Raw genomic sequence first — 27,259 nt, 5'->3', positions numbered from 1 at the left:
TGGGACTTGTAAAAGCGCTTTTATTAAGTGGCATCGTATTCAGATCAGCCCAACAATGGCCAGTTATCCCCTCAAAACAAAACGCGACATATTTCATTTGAGATTTTCAGAACTTCACCTTCAGACGGATCCATTTGAATTTCAAAGAGAACAACGCGGCGGACCCGACACGTCTCCGTCTTGTCGCGGCTCTAAACTTCTAGTGGGGATTTGTTAGACAATAACCTATGCTGATATAAAATAAGTTTGTCTGAACCAGTTCTGAATGGACCTAAATGTCCTACATGAACTTAACAAAAAATAAAGCTCTCGCATCAGTCTCGCACAATGAATTTCTGCTAGAAACAACTCATTTATAAGATCTGTATGTAATTATGTGGACAACGCAAAATTTCCTCGTTGATCTAACTAGAAATATAACCTAGAACTCTTAATGACCCAAACAGGCTTGCGCTGGATTCACGATCGCAAATCTGAACTTCTAGCAGAGATTTGTTTACAGAAACTTACCCTCATTCAACATGAAGAAATAAACCCTACCAGGTTGACTCTGCTGTTTGTATGGGACCAATATCGAAAAATAAATAAAACAGCTCCTAAGACTCTACATTTATTATTGGTTTGACGATATTTCAGTCAGTAAATAAGTATACCTAAATCAGATTTATTTATTTCGTATTCCCTAGTCAATTCGATACCAAACCTCCTTGCACTTTAACGACATCGTACACTTAAGTGCGCAACATTTTATATCCACTACGTTCACTAGGTCTACTTTGAAAGACCATTTCGACACATTCGACTCTATCTTTCTCTCTCTCGCGCCGGATTTTTTTTGTATGAGGAAAAGAGATGTGAATATAGATTAATCGTGTTACAGAGTAGACATTCTGCACTTTAATTCATCCCCACGAATAAAATTCCCATTAGAATCGCAATTACTGCAACTGAGTGAGCGTCATTTTATGGACCATGTCGTCCATGCCATGTAAATAAGAAATTTTTGCCGGAGCAAAATAAAAAATAAATATTTAAATTGACAACAATTTATTGTGATTGACACAAATATTTAAAAAGAAAAATTAAGGGATGGGTCGTTGGGCCGTTTGGTTGGTACAGACTAAAATTACTAGACTAAGATCAGCGCGCTAATATCACCACTCGGCTCAACCCCCTTCGCACCCGTCGGGCGCAGCAAGCGTCCGGCACTGCGGGACCGCCGGTGCCAAACACCTGATAGCCGGTGCCAACAGAGCAGCCGGTACCATACATACATACCATACGGTCGAATCTATTGAGGAGTGACAAACGATTACTAAACTAATCACAAGGCAATAGAGTTGGATTTAAGATGCATGTGAAGGGCAATAAAAATTAACTCGTTAAAGTTTTAGTAAGATTGAAAAATCGCACGTTGAATTTCAATTGATCTTGTTTTTGTTATTCTTACATTTGGTCTGGTCTTAGTCACTAGAGAAATCAATAAATAGTTTCAACAATATTTCTTTAGCGGTATGGATTTGGATAAAACTTGCATTTACCTACTGAAATCAATAGGTTGGTTTTGTGTCCCATGAAACAACTCTTTTTGTCAAAGTCAAGCACAGACATTCGATACACAAAGACAGTAACTGAAAACTTAAACATAACTCTTTTGGGACTTGAACCAACGAATTTAGACTGCCCTGAGAAGATTACAAAATTCAGATTACGAACTGTCGACAATTTTGATACCTAACTAAAAAGTGAAGCGCTGGACGCAGGCCGCTACCAATCGATCAACGTGGAAAGCATTGGGGGAGGCCTATGTTCAGCAGTGGACGTCCTATGGCTGTAATGATGATGATGATGAAAAAGTGAAGGTTAATCGTTTGATTTTATAAAGCTGCAGACAAAGCTGATAATGTGTTGAAAATTGTTTAACAAAAGTTAAAACTTACGTAGGTATTAATAGTTATGTTCAGTCACACACACTTAAGCTGTAACTCTATTCAAAGACTTTCATTTGCGTCCACATTTCCATTTCACCTCCGAACAAAAGTGAACCTTTTTGCCAAATTTCCATAAAAATAGCTGAACATTAAAACATGGCTAAACACGCCGGTTATGCAGTAATAAAACGAAACGTTGGCAGCGTCGCCTTCCGGTCGGAGGGAACAATGAACGACTTTATGTAGTTGTATTAAAGACCATTTTTCAACAAAATTGTGGAGCCTGAAGTGCTGGCGACTGTACAGTCTACCAAGAAAAAGCAGCCAATTATAGTCTTTACGACTTTTGATGTAAGGACCAATGCTGAATCAAAATGATGAACAATTGACCTTTAAAGTACTTTTCCATTTACCAACTTTTACACTCTTGTTGTAAGGGTCAAAATTAGTTGGACTTTTTGAGGCTGACTGTACTTACGATTTCTCTCTGTACGTAATTTTAATGCCTCATACGACTAGCGCAGATTTAATTTCGCGGAAAATGTCGACACAATTGAAAAGAATTAGCGATATTCAATAAGTTTCTGAAAAATATTGGTCGTTTATACGAGTACCAAAATATGTAGATAGATACCCACCTAAAATTAAAAGATGTTGATCAATCTATGCAAAATCAGTAAAACTAAGTTAGTTCCTTTCCGCCAAATGCCGTCAACTGCTAGACAAACGTTTGATTCTGCGCTGCCCGCGTTCAGGTGTTTCTCGCAACCTTCACTAGATCGTCGGTCCACCGAGTGGCCTGCTGCTCATGCTAACTATTTTCTATCTGTGGTCGCCACATAGAGAAATTTTCTTCTCCAATGGCCAGTTCTACGAGTTATATCTGAAACTAAGTGACTTAAAGGATAATGTAACGCTTACATTTTCCGTTTGGTATCTTGAACAAGTTTGTCCCTTACACCACTCGTAGTACACAGAGCATTACAGTAACGCAAATGTCTTTAGTGCTAATAATGTTGTAATTGCCGCTGAAATATGAAATCGTAACTGAAGACCGTAATTGCACCTGTTATGCTCATTTGGAGCGCGTTCTGGAAACGCGGTTTAGCACTCATTAGGGTAGTATACACTTTGGTAATGTGGTTATGATGCTAGTTCGAAAGATTTATATCAATCTTCAAATTCAAGGCAAAATTGCAAAGTCAAAAGCATTAAAATATTTTTTTAATTTAACTCTTTTTTAATAACAATATTTTTAGAAAATAAACCTTAATAAGAGTATCTAAATATTGTAAGATAGCACTTCAACAAAAAAAATAGAAATGAAAGGGCATATTTTGGTCTAATATTGTTATTACCGAAATTTCTGAAATTTTTCGATCACCCTTTTCAAAGTTGACTTTTACGAAATATAATTTTTAACATTTTTTTTACGAATTCATCCATCATAATAAATAAAATCTCTTCAAAGGTGAGCGTAATTTATTCTGACATTATTTGCCTACCCAACTGTCAAGTTTTGTCATAACTGGACCCCAAAATAAATCCTACCCCGATGGTCAAATCGCCAGTCACCATTGCAATATGACCCTTAATTTGCAAGTGGTAGAAGTCACCGTAATGACTGGTGTCAGGTTGACCAGCTCACTTGTCATTCTGGTACAGTCAGCGTCATTTGTAAAGGCATTATTTGCACCTGGGCGCTGACCGCGAGGTGAGCGGTATAAATTAATATGGGGATTACTGCATTTTGCGGTTTGTTAAAATGCTGCTGAAATTCTAAATTTAGGATTTTTGAACCAAAAAAATATGAAAATCGTAGTTGCAGTAGTTTATTAATTTATTAACAAATAGGTTGGTGCATCTGATACAAATGCGGGGCTCTATTTTCTTAAGGTATTTAAAAACATGATACTAACGACATTTTTAATTAATATTATTTGTATTACACATCCAAAAATAATGATACTTATAAAATACAAACAAACAAACAAAGTTTTCCTCTTTATAATATTAGTGTAGATATCGTTCTACATACATTTAGAATTTGACAAAAAAACAATCAAACGCGGAAATTCGCTGTCTTTCTCGAACACTATACTCGTAATCCGGATAGCATCTCACTTAACATCAAGTGCCTACATAAAATAAGGCAGTGGACTTGTGTTATGTAATTAGTATGACATTTCTCTCGTTAAGGTGTCTAGAAAAAATATTTTGCTTTTAAAAACTCAAAGTTGTTCTAAATGTGAAGCGCCATCTTAGCCCCTCGTCACCCTAACGCTCGAGCGGTCATCGACCGGCCTCAGATGCTCGTCTGTAGACCTCAACGAGCTACGGTGTACAATTAGTTTCAGGGTAATAGAAACATTCTAATGTCTAAAATGTTTCAGGAAATATCAAATAACTTGCGATCCTAGGCAGAAATAAGTAAATCTAAAGTACTAACTTGATTTCAATCGAATCATTCAATGGTAAGATTTTTTTTATTTCGGACCATTATTGTCGTATGATTTTCATGATAAATCTATCACTGATAGCCATAATTCCTTAGCTTACGAGTTTGCTTTAATCAGTATTCGCAATTTTGTCCCATTTGTTGATGCCACATGACGAGATTTATTTTCATAGGGGACGTTAAGATGAATAAACTACACATAGTAAAGAAAAGAAAATATGTGTCATTTACATCAGTTTTTTCAGTAGGGAATTTTAATGGTTTTCAGCTAAGCAAACCTGTCTTTTACATCCATAATTACCATGTTATTACACTGGGGAACAGTCATTTTGCGGCATGGTAGTTTAGAGTCAATTCTGTATGCGACTAGTGTGCTGAATACTAGAAAAATATTAGATTTGTCAAATTGACTCTAGATCTTGAGATAAATACTATTAACTGTTTATATGAAAAAAACCAAAATAAAAATACCAATCTGTATAAAAAAAATATTTACACTAAGATCCTATTTAAGAACGATATAAAAATTAAAAATATATTTGCTTTTCATCAAATAATAGAAAAAAAAACTACAAAAAGCTTTTTCTGTAAGCTTTTATGTTATGGTTTTGGTGAGGAAAATTCCATAATTATGGCAACAGTAATCAGCCATCATCTGGCGGTCCCATTGACCGTGGATGTCATTCTTCCACTATCTTGATGTTCTGGTAGAACCGTTCTGCTTATTCCTCACTGTAATCACCCAGATTATGGGCGAACGTGTCCAAATGGCTATTGTTAAAAAAAAAAAAACTCAAATTAAATAAAATACTGAATGAATTACTGACACTGCATGTTTATTAACCAGCTCCCTCAAGATGCCAAAACAACATGGCCGTCTTTCTTCAGTACCATAGACAATGAACACAATCATAGACTATTAAAGAAATCCAAAGATGATACAACATCTCCCCTTTTTAGAAACAGAAATGCTAAGATAAACTTAATACATTAACACAAGTATTACGGCTAATGACAATAAATTATGCAGCTAATTTTAAGTTAATATAAGTACACAACTAATACTTCCGTTTTGTTACAGTATACATTTATGTTAAACAGCAACATACATAACACTAACACAAAATAATACTTTCATGTTTTGTTACAATAAACTTAGGTTAAACAGCAACATTAATCACTATTTTTAAGTTTCATAACATAGCTATTACATTCTATGTACTTAAATAATTGTATTGCCTAGTTACTTGGTTTCAGCCCTACGTAAATAAATACTTGGGTTCAGTGATTTGTTACACTGCTGAAACCAAGTTTAGGTAGAGGTTTACATCAATTATTTCTATTTTAGTTAAGTTACCCTAGTAACACATATAGTCATTTAGATAAGCAGGACGCTTTACAGATCTTTTAAGTCTGGTATTATTTTGTTCAAATCCAGTTTCCTCCGAGCACTAACATTAGAATTAGAAGGATTAACTTCAATGGATTCTGCAGAATCAACAATCTGATCCTCAACAGGATTTGTAATATCAGCAGAACCCTTACAATGCTCCTCATCTAAAATTACATTTTTATTTGTGACATACCCTCCTACCGTTGGTGAAATAGTTTCAGTAGGTGCCAACTTCAAATGCCATCTATTTCTTCTAAATTTCCCTCTTTCAGTATTAATTATATATGATCTAGGTTCCTTACATTTTGATGCAACTGTTCCATATATTTTCAAATCAGTAACCCACACTCTATCATTAGTATTCAGTTCTGGCAGATCCCTTGCTCTATGTCTCTTATTGTAATAACACCCATTTCTATGTTTCTTTTCCAACATCTTTTGTTTGAATTCTTGACCTAAGACTACTGGGTTATCAAGTTTACTAGATATAATAGGAAGGTTATCTCTAAGTTTTCGGTTAAACATTAATTCTGCTGGACTATAACCTATCTCAGAAGGGGTGTTTCGATAGATTAGTAAAGCTAGATAAATATCCTTATTTTTTGTTAGAAGAGACTTTGCAATCTTTACTCCGGATTCGGCTAGACCGTTACTTTGTGCATAGTAGGGACTACTAGTTATAGACTGAAACCCATACTCTTTGGCAAAATTATTAAACTTTGTTCTAAATTGTGTACCACAATCTGACCTTACTACCTCTGGAATTCCATACCTAGAAAACATTTCTTTGCATTTAACTATTACACAGTCTTCAGTCAAATCATGTAGTTTAAATATTTCCAGATATCTAGAGTAATAGTCAACTGCAACTAAATACCAATGGTTTGAAAATTTAAATAAGTCAATTCCTATTTTCTGCCAGGGTCTATCTGGTGGTGGGTCTAGTACCATGGTCTCTTTATAATTTTGTGATGTTTCTATACAGTTTGAACAAGTCTTAACTTTTTCCTCAATTTGTTTTGATAGACCTAACCACCAAACGGACTGTTTTGCACGCTCCCTACACCTTGTAATTCCTAAATGTCCTTCATGAATTCTATCTAAGATTTCTTGTTGCATGTTGTCAGGTATTACAATTCTTGAATTAAACAAAAGAAATTCCCCTTCCACTGAGAAGTTGCCCCGATACTGATAATATGGTTTCAAATTACCTAACAGATGTTTTGCAGGCCACCCATGAACTGTAAAGTCTATAATTTGAGTGCATATGTTACAGTTTTTCTGACTGGATTTTATTTTGTATAGAATGTTCTCTGACACAGTTTCACTGACAAGTGAATTGATATTGAATTGTAACTCCTTTTCCTTATCTGAACTAAGATAAATTGGCAGTGGCTGTCTGGACAGGGCATCTGCTACTACCAATTCTTTCCCAGGGATATACTTTACTTCATAGTCAAAACGAGTCAACCTTAATCTAAATCTTAAGAGTCGCGGACTAAGGTCATCAAATGGTTTTGTTTGCAATATTTGCAGCAGAGGTTTGTGGTCAGTTTCTAGTATAATAGGAATACCTAATATATAATCTCTAAATTTCTCAGCTGACCATGTCAGAGCCAAGCATTCCTTTTCTATTTGTGCATAATGCTTTTCGGTTTCTGTTAATTTTCTACTAGCATACATCACTACTGATCTTTGGCCTTTTTTATCTTCTTGTAATAAAACTGCTCCTAGCCCAAAAGAACTACTATCTGCTGAAATAATTATTTTCATTTCCGGATCAAAATGTGCTAGAGTGGGTGACCTTAGTAAATTGTCCTTTATAGTTTGGAATGCTTGTCTCTGAAGGTAACCCCAAATAAATAGCCGGTCTTCTTTTAAAAGCTCATGTAATGGTGCAAGGATTTGAGACTTATTTTGAATGTACCTTCCTACAAAATTAACCATGCCTAAAAATTGTAGTAATTCTTTTTTATTAGACGGATTTTTAAATTCACTAATGGCTTTGATTCGGTCTGGACCTACTTTTATTCCTTCTTTGTTAACAATGTGTCCCAAATAACTTACCTCCTTTACCCCAAACACACATTTACTTTTATTAATTGTTATCCCTTCATTATGCAATCTTTTTAAAACTTCTCTAAGTACCTGATCATGGGATTCCTTAGTAGGTTCAAAAATCAGAATGTCATCGACATGTATTGCTACGTTTAGGTCTTTCAGCAGATTTGAGAACTTCATACTGAAATATTCAGGTGCGCAATTAAGTCCAAATGGTAAACGGTTGTATATATACCTACCAAAAGGTGTAATAATGGTTGTCAGCTTTTTAGACTCCTCATCCAGACGAATTTGATGAAATCCTGAAGTAGCGTCGATTTTAGAGAAATAATTAGCACCTTTCAGTCTACTTAATGTATTTTGTACCTTAGGAATTGGATAAACTGGCCTCAAAATATTTTTGTTTACTTGTGTATAGTCACCGCAAATTCTCACTTTATCATTCTTAAGCACTACCACAATTGGTGACACAAAATCAGTAGGTTCCTCAATTGGACTAATAATACCTAATCTTTGCAATCTATCCAGTTCTTCCTTAACTTTGGGCAAAAGAGGTATTGATACACTGCGAGGTGTTGCCTGGACATATGACTTAGGATTATTAATTAATTTTATGTGAAACTCATCTTTGAAAACCCCTAACTCATCAAAGATTTTTGGGAATTCTTTTTCTACTAAAACATTTGAATGTGTGTCACTGATCTGACTTGAATTTGAGATAGCACAAACTTTTAGAATATTCATACTATCAATTGATGGCCTGCCTAATATTGCTGTACTAAGATCTTTGATTACATAGACTTTACCTTCATATATCCTGTCCTTATATTGTAATTTCAGTTGCACCGTTCCCAGTACATTCAATTTGGTCCCATCTGGCCCTTTTACACTATCACCTGATTTCACCAACGGTAGTTTGGCCTTCACTGCAACATTTTCTGGTATAGCACTTATATCTGCTCCTGTATCAATTAAAAAAAATAGTTTATCCACAAATTTGTCTGAATTAAATATACAAACATTTAACGTATACTTCCCACCTTGTATCATACACACCTCATACTCGTTTGAATCCTCTTTTATAATTTTAACTGCTTTAGACCGACACAATTTAGCAAAGTGTCCCACACGTTTACAATTGTGGCAAGTTGCTTTTTCCGCGGGACATTTTTCTCTTGGATGTCGCTCCTTCCCACAAAACCAGCAGTTTCCTGTCTTTTTTCTTTTTTCAATTTTCATGAGTTCTGTCACTTCACCCCTCATTTTCTTAGTTTCTTCCTGCTGTATTTCAGATTGTCTTCCCATTTGTATGGCTTCTTCTAATGTAAGATCTGGTTTGAGTAGCATCCTGTCGCTTAGACTTTTATCTGCAATACCAACGACAATTCTATCTCTGATAAGATCAGTCTTCAGAACGCCGTATTCACAGTGCTCGGCAAGTCGGTGTATTTCAGTGACAAATTCGTCAACCCTTTCGCCTTGTAGTTGCACCCTGGCGTTGAATTTGAATCTTTCATAGATTACATTTCGTTTGGGAGCGAAAAAATCATCAAATTTTTTCAATAGCTTAAGGTAGCACATGGCGTCCTCCCCAAACTGCAATATTACGTCTTCTGCCCTTTCTCCCATGCAATAAATGAGGCAATTTATCTTTTCTTCGTCGACGTTGTTGTTTTGACCTGTTAAACTCATGTACCTCATAAATCTGGTTTTATACTTCGGCCATTCTTCCGGCACAAAACTGAAAATTCCGGGTGGCGTCACCTTGGCTTGGTGGCCTCTTCCACCCTGCTCTGCCTCCTTCATGTCTGATTTATGTTTTTTCTCCATTTATTACTTTTACCGCTGCCACCATGTGATAAGAGGCAGTAGATAAATAAAATACTGAATGAATTACTGACACTGCATGTTTATTAACCAGCTCCCTCAAGATGCCAAAACAACATGGCCGTCTTTCTTCAGTACCATAGACAATGAACACAATCATAGACTATTAAAGAAATCCAAAGATGATACAACAGATCCTTATGTGTTAAATTTTTCAAACAACCAATTCTGAAAAGCCTGGTGCTCTATGACTCCCCAAATATTGTTTGATTACTAAAACAAAGCTTAGCCAAGCTTCAGATTCAATTTGTGTTTATGTGGTTTACAATTAATACAGTGTCTTAATAAGAGTACGGATTTGCGGTCAATCAAATTTATTTTTTCCGTATTCAAACGGACGTTTCAGGACGTAAAGGACTTTAATTTGGCTGACTTTTGATCATTTTAGTGATTAGAAAGCTCAGTTCATATCTTTGGCTTTCCAAATTGAAGTCCTTTACGTCCAGCTTGACTCCAGTATGGCAAAGAGTCTTCACGAGTCTTGCAGACGATATTGGACCCCCAATATTTATTATTTTATGGAAGTTTTATAAGACAGTATGCTTGGTAGGTTTTTATCACTACCTCCGTGATCTTATTTCTTTGCTTTTGTAAGTTTAGAAGCCAAATATTAACAAAAACTGTTGGGATTGTAAACGCAAGGTTTTCATAATGAACTCATATTTTTGAGACAAAAAAGCTCTTTAAAAATTGATTTAAAAGACACAATCTGTTAATTTCAAGGTCTAGTAGCTGATTACTAAATTGTTGTAACTACAACTACACTAATACATGAGTAGAAAATAAAACTTAGTGGGTATAATCAAATTAATATAAGTTTAGGGAGGGTCGTTTAATTTTTTTCATTGATTTCTTGTGTCTCGTTTATCTCAAGAACCAGAGTCAATCCAAAGAAAGTAAATGCACACCATTTATGTCTAATACAAGTATTTACAAAATCCATTAACAAAATAGATGCCGCAGATTTTTTTATTTTTTTTGTTCCGCAGTGTTATCAGTCTCCAACCCTCTCTACCAGAGCCAAATGTATGATTTGACCTACTCCCCACTGGCCAGACTGGGGAGTTGCTACTCGCTATGTAATCAACTAGATGATATTTACCCGCAAAATATTCGCTCCCAACAAATCACGTCTAATTAAAGCATGGCACACACGATGGGAGTGATTACACGTGGACGTGTCGCACCCTTTACCGTGTTCGGGGACTCGTTATCCTGAATAAAAGATACACGGTAGATGGTGTGGGTTCATCGCACCTGTGTAGCCTTAGCTTTATTTCGCTTATGGCACTTAAATTTCGGTGAAGCATGCACCGTGATTGTTATTGCGAACTCTCTTAATGCAATCTGAATTTTTGAAAACGTAAAGCTAATTCTAGTAAGTTGTAGGAGGTGGTACTTTGGAAATAAAAATACACGTAGTTATCTAGTCTAATTTGCTGGCTATTTTACCTCTAACTCTACCGAAACACAACAATGCTGTGAACCTTTTTGTTAAGGCTACAGACTTAGGTAAGATGCTGGTAGCTAGGCTAGTGAACTTAGACCAATCTCTACCTCATGGTAGGTACATTTTGTTCATACTAAATCAAGCAGAAAATTTTGCCCCCTCTGAGATTCGGACGCGGGACCGCTGTATTTATTTAGATTATTATCAATTTCCCTTGTAAGTATTTGTGTAAAATAATCTTAGTTACTCATTACGCAAAGCTTCATTAATTTTGATTCTCTTTATAAACAGCCCAGATTCGTATATACCTAATTTATGTAAAACAATAAACGAAAATGGCGACACATCCCATCGTCTAGAGGCCCCTTGGGTGGTCACGCTCATTTACCTCTTAATTAGTCTCAAATACATCTGCGAAACTCATGGGCCTGACGGGAAATGTAGCATCTGACATTATGCTACATTATGAAATACACCAATGTTACGGCGGCGTTGGGGTGTGTTAAATAAAGATACATTTTTAAGATAATAGCAGCTTTTATAAACATTTGAAGCTAAACAGATTAAATAAAATAAAATAATGGTCATGAAAAAGAGTAAAAGTAAACGCTTGTGTACAGTAGTACAGTACGGAAAGCATGAATATAATAGTGCTTATGTAATATGTATTATTATCTATCACTACACCTACACCAGCGTTGCCAGACGTCCCGATTTTGGCGGGACGTCCCGATTTTTTAATCAAATTTAAATGTCCCGCGCGGGACAGGCTCTGTCCCGCTTTTCGGAGAGAGACACTCACTTCACCAGACTATTGTTTGAAACGCCATATTATTCTAAAGAATAATTTTTTATTTCGATTTTTGTTTTTTTTTTCTTTTTTTATTCTAAAGACGAATTTAACGATAGAGTAAATCTGATTTAAAATATTATTTTTTTGTTAAAATGCATTTTCTATGGCTACTTTTGCTATCTATTGTCACGTAAACGTAATTTTAAGTCAAATAAAAGGATACATATTTGAAAACCTTTGATTATATACGTTTTTTTACTATGTCCCGCTTCTGACGGAAGAATCCCGCTATTTTCACTCAAAAAGTACCAAAGTCCCGACTTGGCGAAAAAAAAAACTGGCAACGCTGACCTACACACAAACTGAAATTAAATTTTCAGTGATCGATTATTCGTTCGTTCGTTCGAAGTCCACTGTTGGACAAAGGCCTCCCCCAAGGTTTTCCACAATGAACGGTCCTGCTCTGCCCGCATCCAGGCTCTTCCCGCGACCTTTACCAGATCTGATCGATTATTACAAAATGAAAATTACGTAATGTTTAATAATAACTTTAAAATAATATTAAACTGCAATAATCAAATGCCATTAGCCCCATTCCAGTCCACAACAACCAAGTGGAAGTGTACCCAAAACTTCCCGAATCCCGCTCCAAAGCCGGGAATGTTTTGATTTCAATGACGGGACATGTCTAATAATTTGGCGAACCCTTTCTTAATACATTTCCCCTCCATTAAAATTAAATACAGACTTATTCATGGAAACTTAAGGTTGTTCTTAGAAACGTTACGTTTGAGGTATTTGGATGTTTGAAAATGTTGTTTTGATTCTGAATGCGAAATCTTAATTGAAACATCTTAATGAATTTGAAATAAACATTAGGTAATGATTTTGGCATCGCACTGAGTTTATTCAAATGATTGGTGCGGACTGCCGACGGTTTTGGCCTCAGATCATAGAAGGGAATAGATGTGAAACGGGGGCGTGGCGCGTGTCTCCTCGATATGCCCAGAAACGAACATCGCCCGCGACGCCAGGTTAGTCGCGATTCAGTCGTACTGAGGAAATGTTCTCCGATATTGTTGGATAATGCGTCATAACGTGCAATAACACAAGTGAAACGAAGAACTACAGGAACAATGAAGTCATTTACCACATGTAAGTATTGCAAATCCATTGGTATTTTGCTTATAAATAAAAAAAACTAAACATTTTTACGAACGAATTCAGTGCCGTGACATTTACTGCGATATCGAAATTAGTGGTGATAAAAATTCAAACACGTTGTACATTGACGATTTAGTTAGCAACCACTTTATGTCAAGCGTAACTACTGCGCAATGTATTTTATTTCTTCCGATATCCACTGACGCGTGAAAATACACAGTACGGCCGCATGTGCCGGTCGTAACATAGTGCAGGGCTCGTGTTCTAATACGGTTTCCTATTATCGATAAATAGAAGTAAATTATTATTTTCTATTTTCTAATTTTGAATGAAAAAATCATGAGTTGCTTGCGATTTTTAAGTTTTTACAAAAACAATAACAATAGTAGAAGGGATTAGTAACTGTCAACTATGTAATTACTATAAGAGCTAGTTGAAAGCCTAATATAGGCATTATTTTTGATAAACATAGGCGGTACGAATTTCGCCATAATTAAAAAGTTAATGCGCGATAGTAGTTAATAATAATTACAGTGATCCTGTTATTATTATTAAAGTAAATAATAATATATTACCAATATTGTAAATACTGGTAAAAATCGCAAGTACCTACTTAACCCATGACTTTTCATACAAACTTTGTCAGTCTATAACTTCTATACTCCATCGATAACGACATTGAGCTTTGGTTGGGGTAAATTAATATAAGGTAACTTCATTTAGTCCCAATAATTGATTCTGAGTTTTTCGTCCATACAAAATGGAACTGACTCCTTTATGCAAAAATCGTTAAAGAACATAATAATAACGTATAATAATAAAAAGGTTTTCATACAAGCATTTTTTAAACCAATTTCGAGCCTTGCCCCCAGGATTTAAAGTATCGATAATATCTTATCGACTCCATTTTATCTTTCTTCTCTCTAATTGCTTTTTTCAAAGTGTGCGTCACGTCACGCGGCCATTGATTGGCCATAAGGCACGCCTTCTGGCCAATCACAGCACTTTTAAGCCGGTTGCACATGTTGTCGTAGACTCTCAGTCGCTTTGTTTTTACACAGTTGAATGTGTGTGTGGGAGCTGTGGTGGGGGAAATGTGGGGACACTGGTTCTCGTTGTAGTTACGCGCGACTTCATATCTATTCTCTTTCTATGATCTGAGGTTTTGGCCAAATCGTTTTTATGGGCTTATACAAAACTTTAAATAGACATTATATGTATAAGTACACGTTATATTTTCAAACAAAATAATTATGATATTTTTACCCGACTGCGCCAAAAGGAGGGTTATTATTGATGAGTCCGCGATCACAAGGTTTTTTCATGAGTCCGTCCTAGAAATAGGTTTATACTAAAGTCACTCAAACTGCTAGAGCTGAAGACTGATTCATCTTACACATTATTATGTTATTTGAGTGCAATTTTGCAACAAAAATAATATACTTAGTCTGGTGTACAAACGCCATTATATCACGCTATGGCTCCTTATATCGTTGTAATAAGTACATGTTTTTGCAAAAAAAAAAAATTTTTGAAGCTGTCGCCTGCACAAAGTGTTTCGTACAAATTAATGTAGATCACTATAAATAAATACAAACTGCACTCGCATTAGTTTAAGCGGTCGTCTGTGCATCTAACATGCAAATGAGCTTCATACGAGCTTTGAAAATTCGTACTAAACTACGAATGGATGAAAATATGCTAAAGCTCTGTAAAGCTCCTCACACTTTTGTATTTTTTAAGTTAACACTGTGGACGGTAGTTTTTGAATAATGAAACCTTTTGAGGTGTAGATATTTAAATAAATCAAAGCATTATAAGGAAAATTATACTTTTTCTTAGAAATGACGAACAGTGCTGGGAAGTCACTATAATGAGGGTTTTCGCGATTGAAAAATCCGCCAGATGGCAATACGTAGACGCGAGGTCCAAATGTTGCATGATTGGTGGATTTTGACATATCTGTCAATGTCATGTCAAAAATAACCAATCATGCAGCATTTGGACCTCGCGTCTACGTATTGCCATCTGGCGGATTTTCCAATCGCGAAAACCCTCATTATGTTATGTCTAACAGTTTTTTTATTAGTACCTATTTGATTTTATTTTTCTTTTTTTTTATGGGTCAGAAAGCAAATGAATTTCTTAAAAAATACAAATTTTAGGACTACAGAGTCTAACCTTAACTTGATTAAACTCCTACTTTGGACTAAACCAGTTACTGCAAAGTTGAAAACAGAAGAATAATTTCCGAGAAAATAAGCACCAAAGCAGACCTAACATCGCTACAATTTAAACACCAATAGCTCCTTCAGAGCACTAACGGCATTATTAGCGCAAGCAGACGGTAATTTATTCCGCAACCACACTTTCATATTCAAAAGGACGATGCAAATACGTGTTTACCATTCCACTCGCCTTGGCAGCTGGGAGCCAGTCTTGGGGTTCTGATGTTTAAAATATATTAACAAAAACCATTAGGAACTAGAGTCCATTAGGCTGGCAATACAAGGACCGCTTGAAGCAGTCAGGGTCACCGACAGCTTCAAGCTGCGACTGCACAGTGAACTGCAGAGTTCTATGGACGCACATACAAGAACCGCTCGAGCAGTTGCAACTGATTCGGGCGGTCGACAGCACGGTGAATTTTCATCGTGCGGTCAAGCAGTCGCCAGCCAAACACTGACTGCTCGAGCTGTCGTCAGTGCTTCCTCTTCAAAATCCATGGTTCTACTGATTTGAAATTGCCCACCGCTCGAACTGTTGAACCAACTGCTCGAGCAGTTATCACTGGCAGCTTCAAGCTTGACTGCAAGAGCGGTCCGTGTATGTTGATCACTGACTAACTGCTAGAGCTGTCTGTGTATGGCGGGCCTTAGGGTTTCTATAAAATAAGATATTTATGACAGATTCGATTACACGATCTTGACTACGTCCCTAAACCCTGGGCCACACATATCGCGATAACGTTCGGACAGCGTAGCGAAGTCCTTGCGATTATGCAAAAAAGCATCGAAGTATACCTACGCGAATACTTGACTACACACATTGTGACAGCGCACATCTTCCAGATGTGTGGTCTCGGGGTAAGTGAGGCTTAAAATGCTATAACTACTCGGATACGACGATTGGCACTAAGAATGCATTTTGTATGAAAGCTGTATTTTTTTTTTAATTTTTAAACTTCTATGCACCACCTACTCTAATTTCAATTTTGCCTTAACAGCAGGAAAATGTCATATGGCATTAAGTTCGCCCTTTGTACCCTGTTCTAGTGACGTGCAAATAAGTTTGAAATAAATTAGCACGCCTTGAAAAGTATTATTATCACAATGAAGAGTATTTAGTAAAAATCGACCTTAAACTATTTTGTTAACTATACGGAACCAACAATTTTAAATGTGACTCTCTCTTGCCCAACTTTCATAGAGCATAGCTTGCTTTTGAATGTTAAAAATGTTGTTATTGAGTTTCTGAGGGCGCGCTAAGAATCCCCTGAAACTATTCCAGAGGATGAAAGCTGAATTGTTTATGACAAGCGGCGGATAGGAGACGTTTTAGACTTGGGGCAATTTAATCTTCTTACTAATATTATAAATGCGAAAGTTTGGATGTCTGGATGTTTTTTACTCTTTCACGCAAAAACTACTGAACGGATTTTGATGAAACTTTACAGTATTATTGTTTATAACCCAGAATAACATACAGGGTGGAAACGATAAGTGATCTCATTCGATTATTTCTAAACTATACAAGATATCAAAAAATTGATTACTAATCCTGAAAGTACTTCACAAGCTCTATCCAACGGTACCAATATTAGATTACAGAATTAACTGGATCTATCCAAAAATTTAATGTTTTCAGCCTCCATACTAAATGTATGCCAGCCAAACAATAACAGAAGTATAATTTTTTTTTTATTAAATAATAAACACTTAAAGTGACTCGTAAAATGCATTCTTATTTAAAATTATTCTTGGAAAACATTGGTTTTAGGCTTTACTTGCTATAATATTAACAAGACATGAGTGCCATGACTGTGGCTGTACTAAATGTATGGAAGTTGGAAACATTGAATTTTCGAATAGATCCAGTTTATTTTGTAACCTATTATTGGTATCGTTGGATAGAACTCGTGAAGCACTTTCAGGATCTGTAACCAGTTTTTGAATATCTTGTATAGTTTTTAAAATTATGTGGTTTTACTAAATGTATGGAAGCTGGAAACATTGAATTTTCGGATAGATCCAGTTTATTCTGTAACCTATTATTGGTACCGTTTGAAGGAGCTTGTGAAGCACTTTCAGAATCAGTAATCAGTTTTTCGATATCTTGTATAGTTTAGAAATAATCGAGTGAGATCACTTAACGTTTCCACCCTGTATAGGTTATAATTCATGACGATCTGTGACAAGCTAAATTTCACGCGGGTGAAGCCGCGGGCAAAAGATAGTTTATGTATAAAATAGTTGCAAAGTAAACCTTTATGAACCACCCATACTCTATTAATAGAGAATTAAGATGGCATTTTGTACCCATCCTGTAAGCTGAAATAATACAATTGTTGTGTTAAGATATAATAATGTGTACACATCGTCGTCAAAACTAGGTTTTGAATATGTGAATTTTTTTAATGAGATATTATGAATTACAGTACAAAATAATAACCTTACAACTCCATAAACAATAAATTCTGTAAGGTATTGCCCAAGATACACATGAATCAAAATGCAAATTACATCAATAAGTACATCTACAGTGTTTTAAAGATGTTGAAATAAGTAGTTTAAATATAACGATATGTGAATGTATTTAAAAAACTGAAACAATTACATAAGCTAGGGTAAGAAGTGAATTTCCAAGAATGGATAAGCTCTCCTAACCTACATAACATACAAGGAAGCCCACTCCAAAATAGGGAATGCACCAAAAGATCAATTCTAAGAACAGTTCCAAAAGTGCAGTAACAGGTGGTAGCAACGCTGCGGTATACAGCTTGTATATTTTCCCAACACTTACGACCAATGCAGTTTTCTTTGATCCTTGAAATGGTAGAAAAAACCAAACAAATATACATAGGGTCACTAAATGCATCATTAAATCACATATTGCATTCTATTATTAAGTACATAAGGGCATAAATGTAATACATATTTAGATGCGAGATAACCCTCTGTATCTTTAATGTGTCCAATAGTAATAAGAAACAATTACAAGTGGGTGAATATGCCTAAGATTACAAATGACAAGGAGCTCGCATACGCACTGTGTTTTGAAACGCTGCTTTTTCCAGAACGTAAATATTTTTTCTTCACTTTGTTATAAATCCTTCATTAATAATGAAAAAAACTCATAGCAAGCTATTAATTGCTGATACCCACTAACAGCGTCCTTAGAACACTTTTCTATCGGTTTTGTTATTTGAATGATTGCAGTATCGCTCAAATGGGGAAAATCTTACCCGTAACTTCCATACTGTTTTTGTATATTACTAGAGAGTTCATTAATTATTAAATTAAGAATATTTTACGCTAAATTAGAACTGACTAAAGTTTCCCCAATAAAGCGAGAAAAAGACAGAGGCCTATCTATACTAATATTATAAAGAAGAGTTTGTTTGTTTGTTTGTTTACTTGAACGCGCTAATCTCCGGAACTACTAGTCCGATTTGAAAAATTCTTTCAGTGTTAGATAGCCCATTTATTGAGGAAGGCTATAGACTATACAACATCACGCTACGATCAATAGGAGCAGAGCAATAATAAAAAATGTTGCGAAAACGCGTTTTCACGCGTACGAAGTCGCGGGCACAGCTAGTTTATTGTAAGTTAAATGCCTATTGAACACGTGATTAAATTGTCATTTAGATGGAAAAGTAATTTTGGAATGTAATGTTCAGCGTGTGTTTAACTTTTTAAACGATTTTATTTAGCTTTCCCTGTTTCTTTACTTGGGTCTAATCTAGTAATTGAATTCTGACCCACTTTCTGTTGACGGATTTGTTTGTAGTAAGGCTCGAACTACGATCGCGGCGTTATCTTCGCACAGTGCGTGCACTAAAGGGTCAGGCACGCATAAAGATCTTGTCTTCTAATAAGGGAGCGGGTCATCTGATGGCGAGAGGCGTAATTGAATCCCCCAAGTTTGATTAGTTGGGACGTGTTACGATTATTGCCATACTTGATTGCCGTGTTTTGTCAGGATCATGGTAGGTGGCCCCCGGGAAATGAGGCAGGTGATGGTGCACATTAATTATGGAGTTTATTGCATGCGGAAATGAAAAATGCAAGATTATGGACTAAATTAATGTCGCGAAAGTAATTGCAATACATATTTTACTGTTGAAAATCCTGGTGCATTTAATTGGCTTCTTATACTGCAATTTCAAATTAAGTGAGATCCATGTAATCTAAATATTATTAGTCGATCTTTAAATCACTTCTTTTGAACTACATTAAAAGATAACGAAAAAAATTTTTAAGCTTAATTATTAATAAGCATCAAATTAATCAATATTTTATCCCCGATGGATTTCAAATTTAATTTAAGTAATTACTTAAATTTATTTAAAAGTTATTTATTTTGTACTTACAACAAAAGCCTGCCAAAACATAGCAAGGTGAGATAGACCATAGAGCAATGCATAGACACTAATAGACAGGATTCGATTTAGCTGTCACACGGTACAATGTTAGCTCAAACGTCGTTCAGAGCTCGTCGCCCGCGCATGCCTCGACACGCACAATAAATACTAATTAACATGCCACTTCTGCGCAACACGATCCTTAGAAGAAGGCATGCCGAACCACAGAGTACAACAAACATCGAAGTTTAAATTTTGTTGCAAAACTGCTCTTAATACAACGATATAAGATACCACAGTCTTTTACTTAATGGGAGACTGTACAACCCGATATAGGCAGACATCTGGCTATTATTGTTGGAAATAAAAACAGGTGGAATCAATATGGATGCGTTGTTAGGTTCATTGAGATTTCGTCAATTAAATACTGACAGCAACAAGTTTGGTAAAGGAATTTTAAAAACAAAAGCAGTGTAACTCGTTCGAATTTCGAAATAGATTTGTTTATAATTTCAAATTTTGGAATTTAAAATGGGAACTGTCAAGCATCGCATACATGATTTTTTTTAAATAACATACGAAAAGTTTCTGGCCAGTTATAAAAAAAAACAATCTTCGTTCACTGGAACAAGTATTTGTTAAAATAATAAAGAAATATTTAAATAAATTGGATAACGGGATAACTTCCGTCAACATACCATTATGGACGGCGTAATAGGCATAAAAACAACATGATTTACGCCTACAGGTGTTCACAAAGCAATCAAAACAAATCGGACGCGAGAAAATATTTAGGTGAGCTATGGCATCCTGGATGACATCCAAGAAAACTGCATTATTATCTTTCTAACCCAAAAACAACTCAAAACACTTTAATCGAAAGTTCAAATTCAAAGTGACAGTAGATGCAGTTACAGCCTTTTCCAAGTGACAGTAATGATACTAATCACTAAAGAGAAGTACACCTCAAAACAGTCCATTAAAGCTTAAAATTGATTGACATGTTAGAACCAACAGCAATGTTTTCGTACTGATACGGCGGCGCGAGTGAGAAATGCGAAACATCCGGCTCGAAGGACCATCTAATTGCATTGGTCACGCGGATTCCTGCGCGCGTCTGCCTTTGAGCGCGTGCGCACTTCGGCCGCGGATAATTACGTACGGGATTGATTCATTAGTATGTTTCCTTGCGATTTGTTGCGGCGGTGTCTCAAAGTGTAATGAGAGATGGTATGTTAGCGGGCGCTTTTAATGTTTAGCTTCGGATGATATAATAACGAAATTAATAACATTTCAAGTTTTTACCAGACTTTTAAATAACAATATACAATTTCATGCTATATCGGGCTCGTTCCCATGGCAATCCAGTCCAGATCCTGCATTACTGAATTCCACAATACTGGGCTGTATGTCGTGTTACACATTTGTGTATTTTAAATTCGAATTGCAAAACGGATCGATTTAATGCGGGACACTGCAAAGGGGATGTTCGTTTGAACGTTAATATTAAAATACGTTTATCCTGCAAAATACAGTTCCTGCAAAAATGGGATATCTCCGTGACAAACCCTTGTTGTGTTTACGAATGCACTCGCTAGGTTGTCTGTGACAGAATGTCTTTAACAGATTATAAACGTTTACGCTTTACTTTAGTCTGAGTCTTACGCCCGTATTCACAAACGATGCTTGCTTAAGTGAAGCAGCAAATCGAACGCACAGCGTTGAATAGAACTCTGTGATTGGTTCGTGTGTCACCCTTTGCGTCCACGCGCACTGTGAGACCCCACAGTAATGTTTGTGAATACGGGCGTTAAACGGCCGTGTGGTGACGGCAGAGTAGAATACATTTGTCACCAACCCCTACTCTTCCCGCGGGTGTCGTAAGAGGCGACTTAGGGACTACACATCAAACAGAGAATGGGCAGCAGCGCTCTCTGAAAAACATCAATCTTTTAAACTGCGATCTCCAACCCGCCTGCCTAGCGTGGAGATTATGGCAAAACCCTCCACTATAGTGGAGGAGGCTCATAGTCCAGCAGTGGACTGTAAAGGGCTGTTGATGACGGGCGTTAAATAACCATAGGGCTTTACAACATTTTCCATTGTTGAATATAAGTATTTAAATGCTGAACTGAACTATCAGCGGTGCATTTCTCACAGGAACATAGTTATCAAGTGTCGCATTATCGCCTGTAACCTCCAACTTCGATGCGACTGGGCGTGTGCTCTTTAATAGCGATTAGCGAAGGAGTTTTAGATTTTTAGGAACAAATAAAATAATTTTATTTTTTATTTTACAAGTACATTTACCTACTACGTAACTATGTTTCATTTTTGTGCGAGTAAAATAAAGATTTATTATTAATATTAACCATCGAACAAAAAAATAATTTTTAAGAATCGGTCCACAATTGACGGAGTAAGTAATCGGTGAAAAAACATATGTAGAAAAAAAATACATACAGCCGAATATATAACTTCCTCCTTTTTTGAAGTCGGTTAAAATCATCCTGAACGATGAGGAATGAAGTTCAAATGTAAGTCTTGGGTACTTTATGTAATTGTGCACTAATGAGTTACAGTTCAGTATTTCTGTGATTTTAAAGAAGATTATGATGATTTTAATTACTGACGACAACTTATCAAGGTAAGAGTAGCAAAAGTTCATTTGCAGTTCTCAAAAATGCCATTATACCTACTTTACATTTTGACTGCAGAGAACTTGACTGGGAAAATAATTAACCTTCTCGCTCGGGAAACGCGCAAATGTGCGCGCGACAATGCTACTATCCGTTGGCTCGGGGCGCGCGCACATGTGCGCGAGAATGCTACCAATTTAAAAATGCATTTGTAGTTCTCTATTCCTTTCTTATTTATACGAAGTGATTACGAGAAAAAGGGAGACAAAAAACTGGTCTTCAATTTGACATCATAAACTTTCATTCGTTCAAAAACAAATATTGAGAAATGAAGTGCCGAAAGTTCAAGTCTTTCCCGCCAGTTCGGTGACGTTTGTGCTTACGGTTTTTATTGTTGTTTTTGTGGTTTTGTGAAATAAAAGGTAAGTTCAGTGTTTTTATTTATTCCTTGTGATCTTATAAACACGTAGATATATAATTTTATGCATAAGATGTGATGTAAAGTGTAAACAACACCTTCAAAACTGTGAACTGGCGAGATGAATTTGTTTGTCGATAATTGCGAATAGGAATATTACCCAAGAAATCTATAAAATAAGCTCGATATGCTAGATTATTGTTGGAAATTAAATTTAATGTTCTTTGTAGATTATATTCATTTTTCAACTAAAACATCACAGATTCAGTAAAAAACATAGAAATCCGAATAGTCATTTGAATCGTCCGCCATTTTTTGTGTGCATGTAGTAGGGAAGTTACGATAGTGCGATAAGTGCGTGTCGATAAAATATCGATAAATTATTAAAATAACAGTTGTTTCGTTTATTTATTGCTTCTTTTTATAATGTATGAAAAGAAGTAAAATATTTAAAAAAATATATATTACCGTGGGTTTGCCTCTGATTATTTTGTGATTATATCGGGTGATTTTCAATATCGATGATCAATTTTATTACATGTTGTGTTTTACATGTTATATCTTTTTGCTTTTGTGTGAATAGAATGAAAAGATCGTGGAAACCTGGCAACCCTTTGCCTCGAGAATTCGAAGAAGTTCTCTTCGACGAAGATGAAGAGGACGCCGACGACGATGTCGACGTTCTCGAAGAGGACGTTGATAATGAAGAAATAGATTTCTTTGTAAGTGATTTGTAGGTACTTCTTAATCAACTTCAAAAAAGGAAGCGGTTTTAAATTCAGACATTATTTTATTTCTTTCTCATATTTATGTATTTTTTTAGCCGGACATGCCTGTATTTATTCAGGAAACCGACGGGTCATTAGTGCCTCTGCCTCCCCCTGACCCCGAGGCGGAGCATCCACCACTGTATGTATTTAGTGTGCTGTAACGTACTTATTACTAAATAACTAAATGTAATAGTACTTATTACTTTTTTATTTCAGTATCAGTGATTCTGAGGATGAAGCTGAATGGATAGCGGCGCGTCGTCGCATGGAAGATGCAATAAGTCCACTGTGAGTTATAGTTTTCATTTTACTATTTTGCGAACAATTTTCACCAATTTTTACTTGTTATAATATTTTATTACAGAACAGTGGGTAACCGCTCTCCTGTGGTAGACCGCTCTCCTATGGTAGACCGCTCTCCTGTGGTAGACCGCTCTCCTGTGGTAGACCGCTCTCCTGCTTCAGGTCAATCCCCTGCACGAGTTCAATCCCCTGCACGATTTCAATCCCCTGCACCAGAGCGGTTCCGAATAGAGGTGCTACTGCCACCTCCGTCCGAAAGAGGAGCAGTGTCAGCACGGGGACGAGGGCGTGGCCGAGGCCGTGGACGAGGCCGAGGTGAACGAGGATGGATGAGAGGTGAACCACTACAGCAACAATATGTTGACGATACAGAGCTGCCTGAACAACTGAGGCAAGATATAAGTCGCATTTTGGCTGCTAGAGTGAATGTACGAAGGAGAATGAACGTGGACGATGATATGAGAGTGGATGAAAGTTTGTTAATGAATGATTATGATATGAATGAAGCATTTGTATGGAGACCTATGAGTGACTGGAATGGAGTGAAAGAGAGATTTTTGCAAGAATCAACAGGGCCGACTCGACACTTTGATAATGCGTATCAGGCATTACATTCGTTTTGGACGAATGATATAATGTCTCATATTGCCGTCGAGTCCAATCGTTATGCCCAGTCTCTTTCGGCCTCTCGACCAAGATTTGCGAGGGATTGGTACGAAACTAACGCTGACGAAATATGGGTTTTGTTCGCATTTTGGATTATGCTTGGCATTATAAAAATGCCAAGCATAAAATCGTGTTTCACGAAAATTCAAATATTGCGAACAGACATATTTCGTCGGTTATTCAGTGAAAGTCGATACTGGGACGTGAATGCGGCGTTTCATCTGGTCGAGGGGACCGATCATAACAATCCTCTACATCCGATGGGCCCAATCCTTGATCATTTAAATACAAAATTCAAGGAAATGTACCGATTGTCCCAAGAAATTTGTATCGATGAATCCCTAACGCTGTGGAAAGGTCCCGTCAGCTTTAAGCGGTACATTAGAACAAAAGCCGCGCGGTTTGGTATTAAAACATACCAATTATGTGAGTCCGAAACCGGGTACCTTTGGTCGTTCTTTGTGTACATTGGTCGCGGCTCAGAACCGGCTTCAATCCCATCAAGCGTACAGACGGTCATAAAACTGGTGCGACCCATTCTCCATTTGGGGCACACTCTGTACATGGACAATTGGTTCAACTCCCCCATGCTTGCGCGATGGCTGAAAAGGCAAAAAACCGACTGCGTGGGGACACTCCGTGCGTCTAGAAAGCACGTACCTCTAGAGGTGCAGAGATGTCCTCTCGCAGAAGGTCAATTTATTGCCCGAGCATCTGAGAACGTCATGGTAGTGGCCATTCAGGACCGGAAGAGGGTGACTTGTCTGTCCACATATCATGACGTCTCTCAAGTACGCAAGGAACCTCGGCCAGGTCATCCCGTGCAGTTCAAGTTGCAGCTCATAGATGACTACAATAAGAACATGGGGGGAATTGACCGGCTAGACCAAATGCTGGAGCCGTATTTGGTCGAGCGCAAACAGTGCCGCAAATGGAACAAGAAACTGTTTAAGCATTTATTAAATATCACAATCCAGAACGCCAGGATTTTGGTAGAGAAATCTACCAATACCAAAATGGACTCATTGGCGTTCAGATTGGCGATTGTGCAAGAAATCGTTGACAGACATTTACCCAATGTCCCACGGCGGCAACGTCAACCACTACCCCAAGCTGAACGCCTAACTGAGCGCCATTTCTTGCGCAGGATCCCTATAACGGAAGAAATGCGACAAACAATTAAACATCGGACCAGCCTAGGCCGCCGCAATTGCGTGTGGTGTACCCGCAATGGAAGACGTAACACCAAGTCTGTATACGAGTGTATCGAGTGTAACGTACCCCTCTGCCTTGAAACATGTTTCAAGGAATATCATACGATAGAGTAAAGGTATAAATGCCGACATATACCTTTACTCTATCGTATACCGACAGCAGACAGCAACAGCAGACGACAAGTGGCTGCGACCTGTTTCAAGGCAGAGCGGTACGTTATACTCGTTACAGCGGTTATGTGGCGTGGTCGTGGTTATGGTACTGCGGTGTTGGTGCGGTGGTGGTGGTGGTGGTGGTGGTGATGTTTATCACTAAATTGTAAACTGCAATATAGTTTTTGTCTTTACAGCCTTTCAAAGTCACCATAGTCGGCTACAAATACATCGCCATATATTCCACTTCCTAAATCTATTCCTACATTTTCCTAGTGGTACGGTAAAATGTTTATACAGCTTTACTATTTCGTTTTGTTTTTTAGTTTTGCTAAATGTACGAAAAATATAACTCCCTTGTAAAGTAGTCATATCGACAAAAAATATATCGATAAAATATTTTTCACGCTTGCGTCACTATTGGGTTCATACATTTTAGTGCATATTTTGTTTCGTGATTTCAAGTGCTTTTTTGCTTTGGGGCCGTCCATATATTACGTCATGGGGGGGGGGGGGTTGGTCTGCGGATGACGGTAAATGATAGATAGGGGGGGGGGGGGGGGGTGTTTCGAAATTGACGTCATTCTTATTTATTTATTTATAGTTTATTGTTCACCTACAAAAAGATTATTTCTAAAAAGAAATTTCTTCCAGCACACCTAGGTTGGCACCCGGGGCGATCACCCCCCCCCCCCCCCCGTCACAAGTCCTATGGCACCCCCTGGTACCCCCCCAGGATTTTTGGGGTTTCCTACCGATTGAAAGACAATCGCACCCCCCACCCCCCCGTATCATGACATAGACCGCAGATTTGCCATGCAGATGTGCCAGGGAGTACTAATCTGCGCGACTTGTGTCACCCCCTGATGCTTGGCACCCGGGGCGGACCGCCCCCACCGCCCCCGCCCCCCCCTTCCGCCGCTACTGATTACATATAATACTAGCTGCCCGCCCCGGCTTCGCCCGTGGTACTTACGTGTATTATACATATAAACCTTCCTTAAGAATCACTCTATCTATTAAAAAAAAATAAAAGGTGATTCTACAAGTGTTTTATTTTAATTTTGTCAAACTGGTAATGACGTCAATTTTGGGAGAAGGGGGGGGGGGGTCATTAAGAAATGACGCTAGGATGATTGTAGGGGGGGGGGGTCTAAAATCTGAAAAAATCGATGACGTAATTTATGGACGGCCCCTTTGTAATAACACAAGTGGGTGTAGTGATAAGAAAGAAACAATATTTCTTTGCGTTGTCGTTATTTATTAGGGTAAACTACCCAGTTATTGGCCAACGTCAGTTATTGGCCATACTGCACTTTGTCGGCACAAAATAAGAAACGGGGCAGGTCGGGCCATCTGTATTTTTTATAAAG

General features: G+C 37.1%; 2 protein-coding genes across 2 annotated transcripts in view; both read right to left on the bottom strand.

The window, feature by feature from the left end:
* The window catches only part of LOC135072114 (uncharacterized), a 521,318-nt gene that overhangs the window by 257,276 nt on the left and 236,783 nt on the right, over positions 1-27,259 (bottom strand). The gene's annotated exons all lie outside the window — the stretch shown is intronic.
* On the bottom strand, positions 7,812-9,857 carry LOC135071662 (uncharacterized). The gene is made up of 2 exons (XM_063965429.1): positions 8,900-9,857; positions 7,812-8,805 (listed from the first exon to the last, which is right to left on the bottom strand). Exons 1-2 carry the CDS (start codon positions 9,671-9,673, stop codon positions 8,794-8,796), a joined length of 786 nt encoding a protein of 261 aa, XP_063821499.1. The 5' UTR covers positions 9,674-9,857; the 3' UTR covers positions 7,812-8,793.

The sequence above is a fragment of the Ostrinia nubilalis genome, chromosome 5 (assembly GCF_963855985.1).
Source record: "Ostrinia nubilalis chromosome 5, ilOstNubi1.1, whole genome shotgun sequence".
NCBI classification, from domain to species: Eukaryota; Metazoa; Arthropoda; class Insecta; order Lepidoptera; family Crambidae; genus Ostrinia; species Ostrinia nubilalis.
The sequence above is the reverse complement of the archived record's forward strand: the minus strand, read 5'-3'. Positions and strand labels throughout refer to the sequence as shown.